The 16,639-nt window shown below is 37.3% G+C and overlaps 1 protein-coding gene across 6 annotated transcripts in view; it reads right to left on the reverse strand.

The window, feature by feature from the left end:
- Positions 1-16,639, reverse strand: part of MYCBP2 (MYC binding protein 2) — a 275,059-nt gene that overhangs the window by 115,232 nt on the left and 143,188 nt on the right. For all 6 annotated transcript variants that reach the window (XM_046028200.1, XM_046028199.1, XM_046028201.1 and 3 more), the window contains exons 37-40: positions 14,648-14,826; positions 12,416-12,558; positions 10,831-10,931; positions 9,923-10,141 (exon numbers count right to left, since the gene is read on the reverse strand). In XM_046028200.1, coding sequence (XP_045884156.1) covers positions 9,923-10,141; positions 10,831-10,931; positions 12,416-12,558; positions 14,648-14,826 — 642 coding nt within the window. The remainder of the gene's footprint in view (positions 1-9,922; positions 10,142-10,830; positions 10,932-12,415; positions 12,559-14,647; positions 14,827-16,639) is intronic.

Here is a 16,639-nt window from a genome sequence, read left to right on the forward strand (position 1 = left end):
AGTGAGAAGCAGAGAAGGGAAAAGGAAGGGCCTCATAATTCTGAGCATATTATTTTGTAAAACTTTATTTCTGGTGTCATGTTAACTATTTTACACATTTGAAAAATAAAATTAGGGGCACTTGGATGCCTCAGTGGGTTAAAGCCTCTGCCTTCCGCTCGGGTCATGATCCCAGGATCCTGAGATTGAGCCCTGCATTGGGTTCTCTGTCAGCAGGGAGCCTGCTTACCTTACCCCCTCTCTCTGCCTGCCTCTCTGTCTACCTGTGATCTCTATCAAAATAAAATAAAAATCTTTAAAAAAAATAAAAAATAAAATTAAATCAAGTAGGATGGGGGAAAACCACAAAAATTAAGCACAAAAAACCAAATAGGGCTATCCTTATAGCAAAGTGATCATAAAGCAACCTGCGCATATAGATGAAAAGAACTACTCCAAGTAACTTCTGAATATAGTATTTCATTATATAATGTCACTGGGATATATTCTAAAGACAAACATTTTGAAAGGAAATTGCTTAGGAAATTGTTTTTTACAGTGACATCTAAATGGGATAGGTATAAAGAAAAGACCCCTATGATGTTGACTGGAATTAAAAAGGAGTGCTCAAAAACTGAAAAAAACATCGGAAAAGGACAAAGAATCCAGCTTGAATGAACTTTCACTGGACAAATCAACGAAAATTTGGGCATCAAAATGAATAATGACAGCAAAGGATTATAACATTAAACAAAAAGAAAATTCTTAAACCTGTATTGATATAAACAAGTAACATAACGGATGGATGTTTAAAAGTGGAGGGGAGGGGCGCCTGGATGGCTCAGTGGGTTAAAGCCTCTGCCTTCGGCTCAGGTCATGATCCCAGGGTCCTGGGATCGAGCCCCGCATTGGGCTTTCTGCTCTGCGGGGAGCCTGTTTCCTCCTCTCTCTCTGCCTGCCTCTGTGCCTAGCTGTGATTTCTCTCTGTCAAATAAATTAAAAAAAAAAAAAAAAAAAAGTGGAGGGGATGGGGAAACTGTCTTTTACAATTGAACACCATGAAAGGAATAAAAGAATTAGAAAGCTACCATTTTGAAACTTCTATAGGAACAAGTGACTGGGGTTAAGAATCACCAATGGTGCTAAAAACCCTGGGTGAAATTTGTTACGGAATCATATTTTTTACATAGTCTCTAGCTGTCTACCCATAAGCATTTTCTTTCTTTCTTTTTTTTACAGAGATTTTATTTATTATTTGACAGTGAGAGAGAGAGAGAGCACAAGCAGGGGGAGTGGCAGAGGGAGAAACAGGCTCCCCGCTGAACATGTGGAGCTCTGTCCCAGGTTCCTAGGATCATGATCTGAGCCAAAGGCAGCTGCTTAACTGACTGAACCACCTAGGCGCCCCTACCATAAACATTTTCTTTCAAAGGGAAAAAAGCTTTTTTGGTGGAGAAACTTGCCAGAAATCCTCTTAATCAAGTGGTAAGTACTTCCTGATGGGATGCACTGAAAAGAATACAGCATCACTTATGAAGTGTTGCTGCCCAAAACACTCAACCTTATTAATCATTAGAAAACAATCAATCAAGTCCAAATAAAAGGAAATTTATAAAACCACTAATTGTATTCTTCATAAATGCAAATGTCCTGAAAGACAAGGAAACCCTGAAGCACTGTTACAGATCAAACGAGACAGAAAAGACCTCACAAACAAATGCAGTGGATGGGTTCGGCTGGAACCCAGATTTGGGTTTAGAAAAATGCTGCAATGCTATTGTTGGGGCAACTGGCAAAAATGTTTAGCTTATAATATGATATACTACTACTATTAATTATGATAATATAGCATCAATGTTAAAGTCCCTAAATTTGATTGGTGTATTGTTGCAATACAGAAAAATCACTGTTCTTAGGAACAAGGTGACGGGTAATACTGTTTGCGACTTACTCTTAAATGGTTCAGCAGCAGTAAATCCATATAAATAAATACAACAATTGTGGCAAATTGTAACTGATAAAGCTGGGTGAAGGGCATATGGGTGATCATTGCACAAATCTTACTTTTTCTTACAGGTTTGAAATTTTTTTTTTATTTTATTTATTTGATAGAGATCACAAGTAGGTAGAGAGGCAGGCAGAGAGAGGGGGAAGCAGGCTCCCTGCGGAGCAGAAAGCCTGATGCCGGGCTTGATCCAGGACCCTGGGATCATGACCTGAGACAAAGGAAGAGGCTTTAACCCACTGAGCCACCCAGGTGCCCTGAAATTTTTTGAAATAAAAACTTGACTGGACAAAATGACAAGGCGGAACAAGAAAAGAACAAGAGGCAGTACTGAAGGCTAGGGACCTAATCAACACAGACATTGGTAATATGTCAGATCAAGAGTTCAGAATGATGATTCTGAAGGTTCTAGCCGGGCTCGAAAAAGGCATGGAAGATATTAGAGAAACCCTCTCTGGAGATATAAAAGCCCTTTCTGGAGAAATTAACTAAAATCTAACCAAGTTGAAATCAAAAAAGCTATTAATGAGGTACAATAAAAAATGGAGGCTCTCACTGCTAGGATAAATGAGGCAGAAGAAAGAATTAGTGATATAGAAGACCAAATGACAGAGAATAAAGAAGCCGAGCAAAAGAGGGACAAACAGCTACTGGGCCACGAGGGGAGAATTCGAGAGATAAGTGACACCATAAGATGAAACAACATTAGAATAATTGGGATTCCAGAAGAAGAAGAAAGAGAGAGGGGAGCAGAAGGTCTATTGGAGAGAATTATTGAAGAGAATTTTCCTGATATGGCAAAGGGAACAAGCATCAAAATCCAGGAGGTGCAGAGAACCCCCCTCAAAGTCAACAAGAATAGGTCCACGCCCCGTCACCTAATAGTAAAATTGACAAGTCTTAGTGACAAAGAGAAAATCCTGAAAGCAGCCCGGGAAAAGAAGTCTGTAACATACAATGGTAAAAATATTAGATTGGCAGCAGACTTATCCACAGAGACCTGGCAGGCCGGGAAGAGCTGGCATGATATATTCAGAGCACTAAACGAGAAAAACATGCAGCCAAGAATACTCTATCCAGCTAGGCTATCACTGAAAATAGAAGGAGAGATTAAAAACCCTCCAGGACAAACAAAAACTGAAAGAATTTGCAAACACCAAACCAGCTCTACAGGAAATATTGAAAGGGGTCCTCTAAGCAAAGAGAGAGCCTAAAAGTAGTAGATCAGAAAGGTACAGAGACAATATACAGGAACAGTCACCTTACAGGCTAATAATGGCACTAAATTCATATCTCTCAGTAGTTACCCTGAATGTTAATGGGCTAAATGCCCCAATCAAAAGACACAGGATATGAGAATGGATAAAAAAACAAAACCCATCAATATGTTGCCTATAAGAAACTCATTTTAGATGCGAAGACACCTCCAGATTGAAAGTGAGGGGGTGGAAAACAATTTACCATGCTAATGGGCATCAGAAGAAACTGGGGTGGCAATCCTTATATCAGATCAATTAGATTTTAAGCCAAAGACTATAATAAGAGATGAGGAAGGACACTATATCATACTCAAAGCGTCTGTCCAACAAGAAGATCTAACAATTTTAAATATCTATGCCCCTAATGTGGGAGCAGCCAAATATATAAACCAATTAATAACAAAATCAAAGAAACACATCAATAATAATACAATAATAGTAGGGGACTTTAACACTCCCCTCACTGAAATGGATAGATCATCCAAGCAAAAGATCAACAAGGAAATAAAGGCCTTAAATGACACATTGGACCAGATGGACATACAGATATATTCAGACATTTCATCCCAAAGCAACAGAATATACATTCTTCTCTAGTGCACATGGAACATTCTCCAGAACAGATCACATCCTGGGTCACAAATCAGGTCGCAGCCGGTATCAAAAGATTAGGATCATTCCCTGCATATTTTCAGACCACAACGCTCTGAAGCTAGAGAATGAATGAATTCTCTAATGAATGAATTCTTCTAAAGAATGAATGGGTCAACCAGGAAATTAAAGAAGAATTAAAAAAATTCATGGAAACAAGTGATAATGAAAACACAACGGTTCAAAATCTGTGGGACACAGCAAAGGCAGTCCTGAGAGGAAAATATATAGCGGTACAAGCCTTTCTCAAGAAACAAGAAAGGTCTCAAGTACACAACCTAACCCTACACCTAAAGGAGCTGGAGAAAGAACAAAAAAGAAACCCTAAACCCAGCAAGAGAAGAGAAATCATAAAGATCAGAGCAGAAATCAATGAAATAGAAACCAAAAAAACAATAGAAAAAATCAATGAAACTCGGAGCTGGTTCTTTGAAAGAATCAATAAGATTGATAAACCCCTGGCCAGACGTATCAAAAAGAAAAGAGAAAGGACCCAAATAAATAAAATCATGAATGAAAGAGGAGAGATCACAACTAACGCCAAAGAAATACAGACAATTATAAAAACATACTATGAGCAACACTACGCCAACAAATTGGACAATCTGGAAGAAATGGATGCATTCCTAGAGACATATAAACTACCACAACTGAACCAGGAAGAAATAGAAAACCTGAACAGGCCCATAACCAGTAAGGAGAGTGAAACAGTCATCAAAAATCTCCAAACAAACAAAAGCCCAGGGCCAGACGGTTTCCCAGGGGAATTCTACCAAACATTTAAAGAAGAACTAATTCCTATTCTCCTGAAACTGTTCCAAAAAATAGAAATGGAAGGAAAACTTCCAAGCTCATTTTATGAGGCCAGCATCACCTTGATCCCAAAACCAGACAAGGATCCCACCAAAAAAGAGAACTACAGACCAATATCCTTGATGAACACAGATGCAAAAATTCTCACCAAAATACTAGCCAATAGGATTCAACAGTACATTAAAAGGATTATTCACCACGATCAAGTGGGATTTATTCCAGGGCTGCAGGGTTGGTTCAACATCTGCAAATCAATCAATGTGATAGAACACATTAATAAAAGAAAGAACAAGAACCATATGATACTCTCAATAGATGCTGAAAAAGCATTTGACAAAGTACAGCATCCCTTCCTGATCAAAACTCTTCAAAGTGTAGGGATAGAGGGCACATACCTCAATATTATCAAAGCCATCTATGAAAAACCCACCGCAAATATCATTCTCAACGGAGAAAAACTGAAAGCTTTTCCGTTAAGGTCAGGAACACGGCAGGGATGTCCATTATCACCACTGCTATTCAACACAGTACTAGAAGTCCTAGCCTCAGCAATCAGACAACAAAAAGAAATTAAAGGCATCCAAATCGGCAAAGAAGAAGTCAAACTATCACTCTTCGCAGATGATATGATACTATATGTGGAAAACCCAAAAGACTCCACTCCAAAACTGCTAGAACTTGTACAGGAATTCAGTAAAGTGTCAGGATATAAAATCAATACACAGAAATCAGTTGCATTTCTGTACACCAACAATAAGACAGAAGAAAGAGAAATTAAGGAGTCAATCCCATTTACAATTGCACCCAAAACTATAAGATACCTAGGAATAAACCTAACCAAAGAGGCTAAGAATCTGTATGCACAAAACTATAAAGTACTCATGAAAGAAAGTGAGGAAGACACAAGGAAATGGAAAAATGTTCCATGCTCCTGGATTGGAAGAATAAATATTGTGAAAATGTCCATGCTACCTAAAGCAATCTACACATTTAATGTAATCCCTATCAAAATACCATCCATTTTTTTTTCAAAGAAATGGAATAAATAATCCTAAAATTTATATGGAAGCAGAAAAGACCTCGAATAGCCAAAGGAATATTGAAAAAGAAAGCCAAAGTTGGTGGCATCACAATTCCGGACTTCAAGCTCTATTACAAAGCTGTCATCATCAAGATAGCACGGTACTGGCACAAAAACAGACACATAGATCAGTGGAACAGAATAGAGAGCCCAGAAATAGACCCTCAACTCTATGGTCAACTAATCTTCGACAAAGCAGGAAAGAATGTCCAATGGAAAAAAGACAGCCTCTTCAATAAATGGTGCTGGGAAAATTGGACAGCCACATGCAGAAAAATGAAATTGGACCACTTCCTTACACCACACACGAAAATAGACTCCAAATGGATGAAGGACCTCAATGTGAGATAGGAATCCATCAAAATCCTTGAGGAGAACGCAGGCAGCAACCTCTTCGACCTCAGCTGCAGCAACATCTTCCTAGGAACATCGGCAAAGGCAAGGGAAGCAAGGGCAAAAATGAACTATTGGGACTTCATCAAGATCAAAAGCTTTTGCACAGCAAAGGAAACAGTTAACAAAACCAAAAGACAACTGACAGAATGGGAGAAGATATCTGCAAACGACATATCAGATAAAGGGCTAGTGTCCAAAATTTATAAGGAACATAGCAAACTCAACACCCAAAGAACAAACAATCCAATCAAGAAATGGGCAGAGGATATCAACAGACATTTCTGCAAAGAAGACATCCAGATGGCCAACAGACACATGAAAGAGTGCTCCACATCACTCGGCATCAGGGAAATACAAATCAAAACCACAATGAGATATCACCTCACACCAGTCAGAATGGCTAAAATCAACAAGTCAGGAAATGACAGATGGTGGTGAGGATGCGGAGAAAGGAGAACCCTCCTACAGTGTTGGTGGGAATGCAAGCTGGTGCAACCACTCTGGAAAACAGCATGGAGGTTCCTCAAAATGTTGAAAATAGAACTACCCTATGACCCAGCAATTGCACTACTGGGTATTTACCCTAAGGATACAAACGTAGTGATCCGAAGGGGCACGTGTACCCGAATGTTTATAGCAGCAATGTCTACAATAGCCAGACTATGGAAAGAACCTAGATGTCCATCAACAGACGAATGGATAAAGAAGATGTGGTATATATACACAATGGAATACTATGCAGCCATCAAAAGAAATGAAATCTTGCCATTTGTGACGACGTAGATGGAACTAGAGGGTATCATGCTTAGTGAAATAAGTCAATCGGAGAAAGACAACTATCATATGATCTCCCTGATATGAGGACGTGGAGATGCAACATGAGGGGTTAGGGGGATAGGAGAAGAATAAATGAAACAAGATGGGATTGGGAGGGAGACAAACCATAAATGACTCTTAATCTCACAAAACAAACTGGGGGTTGCTGTGGGGAGGTGGGGTTGGGGGGGTTATGGACATTGTGGAGGGTATATGCTATCGTGAATGGTGTGAAGTGTGTAAACCTGGTGATTCACAGACCTGTACCCCTGGGGATAAAAATACATTATATGTCGATAAAAAAAAAAAGAAAAAAGGATGAATACCCAACTTTTGTAGCAATATGGACGGGACTGGAAGTGATTATGCTGAGTGAAATAAGTCAAGCAGAGAGAGTCGAGTATCATATGGTTTCACTTATTTGTGGAGCATAACAAATGACATGAAGGACATTGGGAGATGGAGAGGAGAAGAATGTTGAGGGAAATTGGAAGGGGAGGCGAACCGGAAGGGGAGGCGAACCATAAGAGACTATGGACTCTGAAAAACAACCTGAGGGTTTTAAAGGGGCGGGGGTGGGAGGTTGGGGGAACCAGGTGGTGGGTAATAGGGAGGGCATGTATTGCATGGAGCACTGGGTGTTGTGCAAAAACAATGAATACTGTTACGCTGAAAAATAAATAAATAATAAAAAAAAACGTATAACATTTAAAAAAAAAAACTTGAAACACACGATGAATGAATCTAAACAAAGAACTGCATCTGTGTATGTGACTATGCTTACATTAAAAAGTAATGGAAGAGAAACTACAAAATTATAATAAAATGAAATGTTACCTATGACAGGAAAGTAGGGAACAGAGTGAGGGGACAGAGATAAGAGCTACACTTCTCCGAATACCCTTTGCTTTATAGATTTGGGTTAGGACAGTGTAATTTTTTAAGTTGTTATAAAACGAGTTATAAAAAGTAGAACTTAAAATCCTCAAAAAAAGAAAGAAAGAAAGAAAGAAAGAAAGAAAGAAAGAAAAAAAAAATGATGCCAAATTTATGTCCAATTAGTGGCATAATCACACAGAGAAGGATTATTCCAATTTACTTTAAAACACAGTAACTGACCATACCCACTTACTTCAAACCACAGTCACTTCTTTAAACATCCTAGCTGGGGTATACCCAACAGACAAAAGACACACACAAACACACACAAAGAGCAAATGAATAACTGATTTTCTAATTCTAGTATCTCTAGTGTCATTAGGAATAGGAATGTGGATGTATGACAAAGATTCAAGTATAAGGTCCTCTGGACCTTAGTTTGAATTAGTATCATCAGTACTAATTCAAGGTATTTGATTAAAAAAAAATAAACACATTAATTTATCTATACAGAAATATATACACACATATAAAAATAATATGTACCTTGGTGTATATATACATGAATGTTTATGTGTGACTGTACATACCAATTCTGTGTACTTTAAATATCTAGAAACAATTACCAACCCAAGAGAAATGAGCCAAATTCTTCCTTCCAAATTTTGGCCTTTAAATACCTATAACCATTAAAAGGAACCAGGGCATTTTGTAAAAATGGCTGATTTTAGATCTAAGGCAAGAGATATAAAAGATAAGCCTAGGATACCTTACACCAGAGAGGAAGGATGCTATGAATGACCACAGGGGGTATGTCTAAAGGATTCAGAAGGCAAGATGAAGAGGCTCTTATCTAACAGGGACATATGATCCAGTTTCTTAAATAAAATGTAAGGAAACAAAGAGTTGGAGGAGAACCTGTAGATAACAAGAGACTTAAGAGACATAATAAGCAATCACAATGTGTGGATCTTATCTAGATTCTAATTCAAGCAATTAAAAAAAATTAAACTCTTACTTGGATCCTAATTCAAATAATTAAAAATGTGCATATGATGACATGAAGGAATGAGCTTTTTTGGTGTAATAATAATATAGTTACTTTTTATGGGTCCTTATATTTAGAAATGCATAATGAAATATCCACAAATGTGCTTTAAAATAATCTAGAAAGGGACAAAATGGGTGGGGAATAAATTAAACAGGTCTGGCCAAGAGTTGGGTATGGGGATGGGTTAAATGGGTGGTGGGAATTAAGGAGTGCACTTGTGAGCACCGGGTGATGTATGAGAGTGAATCACTATATTGTACACCTGAAACTAATGTTACAATGTATGTTAACTAACTGGAATTTAAATTAAAACTTTAAAAAAAAGACTTGGTAAGTACTGAATCTGGGATGATAGACAAATGGAGTAACTGTACTAGTTTGTCATTTTATATATTTACCATAGTCTACATAAAAAGCTGAATATTTTACAAGTAAATAAAATGCCTAATTAAACTGATGAAGTAGATGAATTCTCTTTTTCCTCCTTAATTTACATGACACAACTTAAAAAGCAAGGAAGGAGGATTCTGGATACTCTACAATAATACTGTATTTATAAATGTTTTATATGGTTTTTGTTTGACATTATCTGTATTAGAGCCCCTTAAATCCTACATTGGATAGGCAAATTTTCAGAGCTCAGGTTGTAGTATAAATATTATCAGTTCCAAAAATATGATTTTAAATTTAATGCTTATATCCACTATATTACGATACATAATATGTTTAACATTATATACTGCATTACACTTATAAAGACATATGAGAACAATTCTCATAAACACCCCGAAACTACATGCTTTAACAATAAAAATTCTGTCTTTAAACCCCTTCATGTATCTGACCGTGCCTAACCACCTGCTGATTTCTATATTTAAATACAAAAAACTCTTTTAAACAGAAAGAATCTAAACAAAGTATTCTTTAAGATAGCATTATAAAACATCAAACCAAGTTTTATGTTTAAACTCCACCTAGGAACGAGCACCTACCTTGTAGTGCATCACACATGCCGGCTTATAGGGGTGCTCACTCTCTATGACAGCGTAATGATTAGAGGTTGTACAAGCAGAGAGGCCTTGCTCGGGCTGGTTTCCTGTGGTGCTATCTGTCGACTGATTGGGATTGAATGCAGGGGGTGCATACTTCTGATTCAAAATGGCAACTGAGGGAAGTAACTGTTGGACAAGACCAAAGACTTCTACAGCCACCTAGTATAAAAAGAAATGATTAAAAGAGATAATAAAGATAAAAATTGCTTTAAAATTATTAATTACTATAATTGGTGGCTACCCTTAATTACCAAGAACATTACTGAGAATTCTTCTAGCTAAGTTTTTATTCAGAGAAATTTGTTCTATGGAAAAAAGATTTACCTTAGATGTTTTAATGTTACATGAAAATAACCTCGTCTATACTTTTAAACATTTATACTTTTGCCATTTTGTAATCTGCTGTAAACTGGGTTTTACTCAATATTTAATTATGCCAAAGAATCAATAGTTTATGATTACCTTCATGTCTTGACTATTTCACAGTTGTAAAAGACTCCTATCCTTCTACATTGTTATTCTCATCCAAAAAGAAAGACTTGGCATCAATTTCATAGATTAGGAAAATGTATGTTAACTTAAGCTTTCCTGACATATCATAATTCTAAAGTATATTTCTAATTCCCAAATTCTTTAAATATAAAGCCAGTAAATAAGCATAATAATCCAGTAAATAAAACGAAGAACAGTGAGATTTAAATGATAATGTCTACCATTTAACTTGTCTACCTTTGTGTGTCACTTGTAACTCAGGTACCTCAAAGATGAAAGTGTTTATTAAGGATAGATACAAAGTCTAAAAAAAGAGATATTTCAAAAAAATATTCAAAATTAAATTACATACATACCTTGGGAATAGCAGCAGCTACTGGTCCTATGTAGGCTATAATAAGGGGAAGCAGCATGGAAAACAGACTGGAAGAGCTAAGCAGTTCTGGAATGTCATCAGCTAAAAAAGGCATTAAAACTATAGTTAGAAGGTAATTTCATTGTAATGTATATATGCTGTACTAAATCTATATTCTATTCTTTTGAGCAAAATAAAATTATAGTTGACATTGACTGAATGCTTACGAAGGACCTGGCCCTCTGCTAAGGTATTTATACCTTAGTATTGGGGTGATGAGCCGTATCAATTAATCCTCACAATAAGATACTTTTATAATTTCCACTTTTTACATGGGGAAATCAAGACACACAATGTTAAGTAACTTACCCAAAATCATATACCTGTAAAATGATAAAGCCAGGATTAAAACCTAAAGTAACAGCCATGATTTTAAACCACTAGAGCTGATACCACACATGGCTACATGTGTGACATTACACCAATTACTTAACTGGTATGTGCCTCAGTTACTCCTCTGTACAAAAGAATAATAACAGTACTTCCCTCATTGGATGTTATGAAAACTGAGTTAATATATGTAAAACGCTTAGAACAATGCCTGCACATATTAAACACTACAAAATGCTTATCATTATTAAGCTATATTGTCTTCTATTTTACCAGAGAAAGCACTTTGTTGATGGACATTTTAATCTTTTATCTATGAACATGGTGCTGGGAAGACTAGTTGAGTCTGCATTGAAAGGACCTTTATATTGAAGGCCACTTATCCCCAAATACTTCTTTCTAGATCTGCTGCTGTGTCACAATAGGATACACTTATTTAAAAATAATAGTTCCTTAGCCCAACCCAAACCTCTAGTTTGGATAAGCCAAATATTCTTTATTTTAAGAAAGTTTCCCAGGTGATTCACTAGGTGATTCCCAGGTATGCACTAGGCTCAGGAACAAATGGTCTAGATAACAGTAAGACTGGGTGGGTAGCAATGAATCCTTTTGTAAATGAGCTCTGCTGCCAGTGTGGAGGATGGACAAGGAGTGGGAGAAAGGTAGCAGTGAGATTGCTGGGATGCTATCCCTCCATGAGAAGGACACATGCCTGCAACACTGTAGCTTGAACTACAGAAGAACAAGGGGAATACCAACTGGAGAGTTGCCAGTGGAAGAACTCCCAGAACTCAAATCAGGTAAGTGAGTTTGGGTTACCCAGATCTTTGGATGAATGGTGATACCATTAACGGAAATAGGATACATAGGAAGAAAAACACACCTAAAAGAGAAAACAAAATGCTTTTCGACTCCTAAAGGAGGGATAAAGCAAAGACTCAGCTTTACTGATGAGTTTTTCTCTTACTAGGTTAACTAAGAAAATAAAAGGTATAAGCTAACTGCTTTTGAACATCCTAAAAAATCCTGCATATGGAGAATACAACTGATACAAAATGAATGTATACACATGTACAGATCTACCATGAATAAAATACTCTGGGATTCTGTAAGATGGTTCTTCCCTCCCTAACTCTGGGTATAAGTTAGAGAATAAAGAATCTAAAATACGACTATTAAGCAAATAAAAGTCTTACCATCCACAGCAAGAGCTCTGTGCAAGAGGTCTTTTGCAGCTCGAACAACAGTGCTTACCACAGAGAGAGCTCTGCTACAGTTTTTATCTTCTTCATTGGCTTTACTTAGAAGCTGGGATTGTAAATCTCCATCAAATTCACTCCTGTAACAAGAGTAACACATGAGATTTTACAGGGTAGGTAAAACATGATCTAACTCTAGTTATCATATTTACATCAGAGTTCCTCACTTATTTTAAGACAAGACCAAGGAGAGTCTATCTTAGGAACTGATATTTTTAAAAGGCTTGAATTATGTTTAAAAAAAAAAAAAGCTGAGGGAAAAGTATTCAGGCAAAAGGAACAGTAAGATAAAGGTTCAGACAAGAACAAGATGAGCAAGTTCAAGGAACAGAGTGACAAGTGTGCCTGGAATGAAAGGAGAATGGAGGGTGACAGGTGTCAGACCATGTGAGCTTTGTATGCCTCTGTGAGACCATACATTTCATGCTGGGATGGAAAGCTGAGCAAGGGCAGCACTTGCCCTGATGCACATTTCTGTAAGATCCTTCTGGCTGCACTGTGCAGAACTGACTGCAGCAGGACCACAGCAAAAGGAGGGAGACTGGGTTAGAAGTTGTGATAGTTAGCCAGGGAGCACTAGTGATGGTTTGGATTGAACTGTTAATAATGGGGATTAGAAAAAGTCAGATTTGAAACATTTTACTTTGTTTAATTAATTAATTAATTAGAGAGGCACAGAGAGAGTGTGTGCTTCTGCATGGCAGGAGGGAGAAAGGCAGAGGGTGAGGGAGAGAGAGAATCTTAAGCAGGCTTCATGCCGGGTGTGGAGCCTGATGTGGGGCTTGATTGGACAATCCTGAGATTACGACCTGAGCTGAAATCAAGATTTGGGCCTTTACCCAACTGACCCACCCAGGCATCCCTAAATTTAATTAATTTTAAATTTAAAGCTAAGGGTTGGTAAAGCTGGTGGGAAACATAAATATCTAAAACACTGTATTTTGTGTAAGAAATAAAGTCTAGATAGCAGATGTTTCTAAGGGGCTCCCCAGCTTTTTGAAATATATAACTTCTGTGCATGATATGACTTTTTAATGTATGGTTTGAGAAAGAGAATACTATTTGTTATAGTGCTATGTAACAAAAAGTTTTTCACAATTTGGTAAAAGGACCAGAAAACTTGTATCTCAGCAGCAACCCGCCACCAGGAAGCTATTTAACACCTACCATTTCTATTTTATTTCAGACGCAGAAAGGCAGGAGAAAATTCTACATCCAGGAGAATGGCTTTGTATAAACTGCCAGACAGTGTTCCCAGATTGTTTATGAAGGAAAGAGAGAAATCAGCAAGTCTCTGAAAATGATACACAACCTTGGTGATCTGAGACTAAGTCAGACGGAGGGTAGATACGGTGAGTGATACTTACTATGTATGACTCCAGCTAACTCACTAAAAGAAAAACTGAGATGTGGTGACAAATGTATATTTAGAAGTTGTTTTTCTTTTTTACCCCAAATATTTATCCTTCTTTTTATGTACTGGTTACATAAGGAATGGTTAAAGAACACATCATTATGTACTCTAGGGCTCTAAGAACTAAATTCACAGACATCAAAATATACTACAGACAGGATAATAGGATCAAGGCAACACTAGTACTTGGATAGAGTTGATTTGATCATTAATTTTTGGTATTTTTAAAAAGAAATGAATAAATTCCACTTAAATTTGAAACTGTACATTCAAACTATAAAAGTGACAACAGAGGGGCGCCTGGGTGGCTCAGTGGATTAAGCCTCTGCCTTCGACTCAGGTCATGATCTCAGGGTCCTGGGACTGAGCTCCATATAGGGCTCTCTGCTCAGCAGGGAGCCTGCTTCCCTGCCCCCCTCTCTGCCAGCCTCTCTGCCTACTTGAGATCTCTGTCTGTCAAATAAATAAATAAAATCTTAAAAAAAAAAAGTGACAATAGCACACATGTCTAAGACACAAATATTTCAAGGATATTAAAGAAATAATGACAACTACATTTTAAAGCACTCACCTTTACAATAAACACTGAATTTACACATCAAAATGAAACCTTTTTATATGAATTAGTACAAGTATGTGCAAGGCAGTTACACTGCATAATTATAACTACGAATTTAGCATTTTTTACCTTGGTAATAAACTGTATGTGTCCTATCACTTAAAAATAGTCCCTTTACTTCTACACACACACTCACCTATAGTAGAGGATCTGTGGAATCTGTCCTCTGGTTTGATTTGTGCCATTACTACTCAAGCTGCACGTGCTGAATGTGAATGTCACGCCATCAGGGCACTGAACGGTGGTCATTCCTCCATCTCCGTTGGCTGTACGGCTTCCGTAGTTCCTCAAGCGCACAGCATATTTAACATTTTCCTTCACAATCAAGATATAAAACGTGTTTATAATGTACAGAGGATATAAAAAAACTGGGCAAATAAACTGAATTTGTCATTTATAGATGATTTGGTTAAACACATTTGAATGAATCAAACAGGAGGATAAGCAACACTTACTGATGTTTACTATTTAAAGGAAAGTATACTAAGTATTTCATATGCTTTAATCAAATTATACCTTAAAATGACTTCATGAGGTAAGTACCATTACTATGCCTATTTACTGATGAGGAATCTGAGGCACAGAGAAGTTAAGTAACTCGCCCAAAGTCACACAGCTAATGAGTGATGGAACTCGTATTTGAACATACGTAGTTTGACGCTAGTTCCTGCTCTTAACCACAATGTAAGGCATACTAACCATAACAAAAGATTTAAAATACATTATCCAATTTTTTTGATGGGTTTAACTTTTGAAATAATTTCAAATGTGGGAAAAAATAGTGGTGAGTATACTATATTTTTTCTTAGGAGACACTCAAAGATGGAAAGAGTTAGGTGGACAGAAATGGGAAAAAATACTCATAAGCAAAAGTTGCCCTAAATAAGATGCATTGTGCATAGAAAACATGAGATACAGACATGTATGTCTGTATGATCTACGATATAAACCTCATAGTGAAGATTTTTTGATTTTTTGGTACCTAAATTCTTTTTGATAATGTCTCTGATGAACTTATCTTATCCAAAATTCTGCTCTATAATAAAAATAACAATACACAGCTGAATTCAGAATTACTCCATTCATAATTAAGGTTAAGTACAATTTCTGTCTTGCTAATTCGTTATGTACTGCTAGACAACAAAGTTACATGAATAAACAACTTATACAGAGTAATAGTAACCTAAATTACTATTAACTAATAGCTTATTAAGCCCACTTTTTAAAAAGATTTTATTTATTTGATAGAGAAAGCATGAGAGAGCAAGAGAGCATAAGCAGAGGGAGGAGAGGGAGAAGCAGGCTCCCCACTGAGCAGGGAGCCCAATGTGGTGCTCGATCCCAGCACCCTGGGATTATGACCTGAGCCGAAGGCAGAAGCTTAACCAACTGAGCCACCCAGGTGCCCCAAGCCCACCTTTTTTTTTTTTTTTTTTTTAAAGATTTTTATTTATTTATTTGACAGAAAGAACACAAGTAGGCAGAGAGGCAGGCAAGAGAGGGGGAAGCAGACTCCCTGCGGAGCAGAAAGCCCGATGCCAGACTAGATCCCAGGACCCTGAGACCATGACCTGAGCTGAAGGCAGAGGCTTAACCCACTGAGCCACCCAGGCAATCCTCCAAGCCCACTTTTTAAAAAAGTGAGTTTTGTCACAATGAGAAGGAAAGACAGGAACTCGTATTTACTGAGCTTTTATGCTGTGCTAGGCATGGAGACAAGTACTTTATTCCATTATTTAATTTTACCTAAACAACACTACAGTGTAGGTACTATCCTTCCCAATCTACAGATAAGTCCCAGAGTAGCTGAATAATGAAGTTCAATGTCTTAGAGCTACTACGTGGAAGAGCAGGCATCTGAAGCTACTTTTATCTAACTCCAAAACCTAACAATACTTTCTACTAAACCAGATTTTTTTTTAAGATTTTATTTATTTATTTTTAATTTTTTTTTTTTTTTAGATTTATAAACATATAATGTATTTTTATCCCCAGGGGTACAGGTCTGTGAATCGCCAGGTTTACACACTTCACAGCACTCACCATAGCATATACCCTTCCCAATGTCCATAACCCCACCCCCTCTCCTGGCCCCCCTTCCCCCAGCAACCCTCAGTTTGTTTATGAG

This window comes from Meles meles, chromosome 14, assembly GCF_922984935.1.
Source record: "Meles meles chromosome 14, mMelMel3.1 paternal haplotype, whole genome shotgun sequence".
In the NCBI taxonomy this organism is placed as follows: domain Eukaryota; kingdom Metazoa; phylum Chordata; class Mammalia; order Carnivora; family Mustelidae; genus Meles; species Meles meles.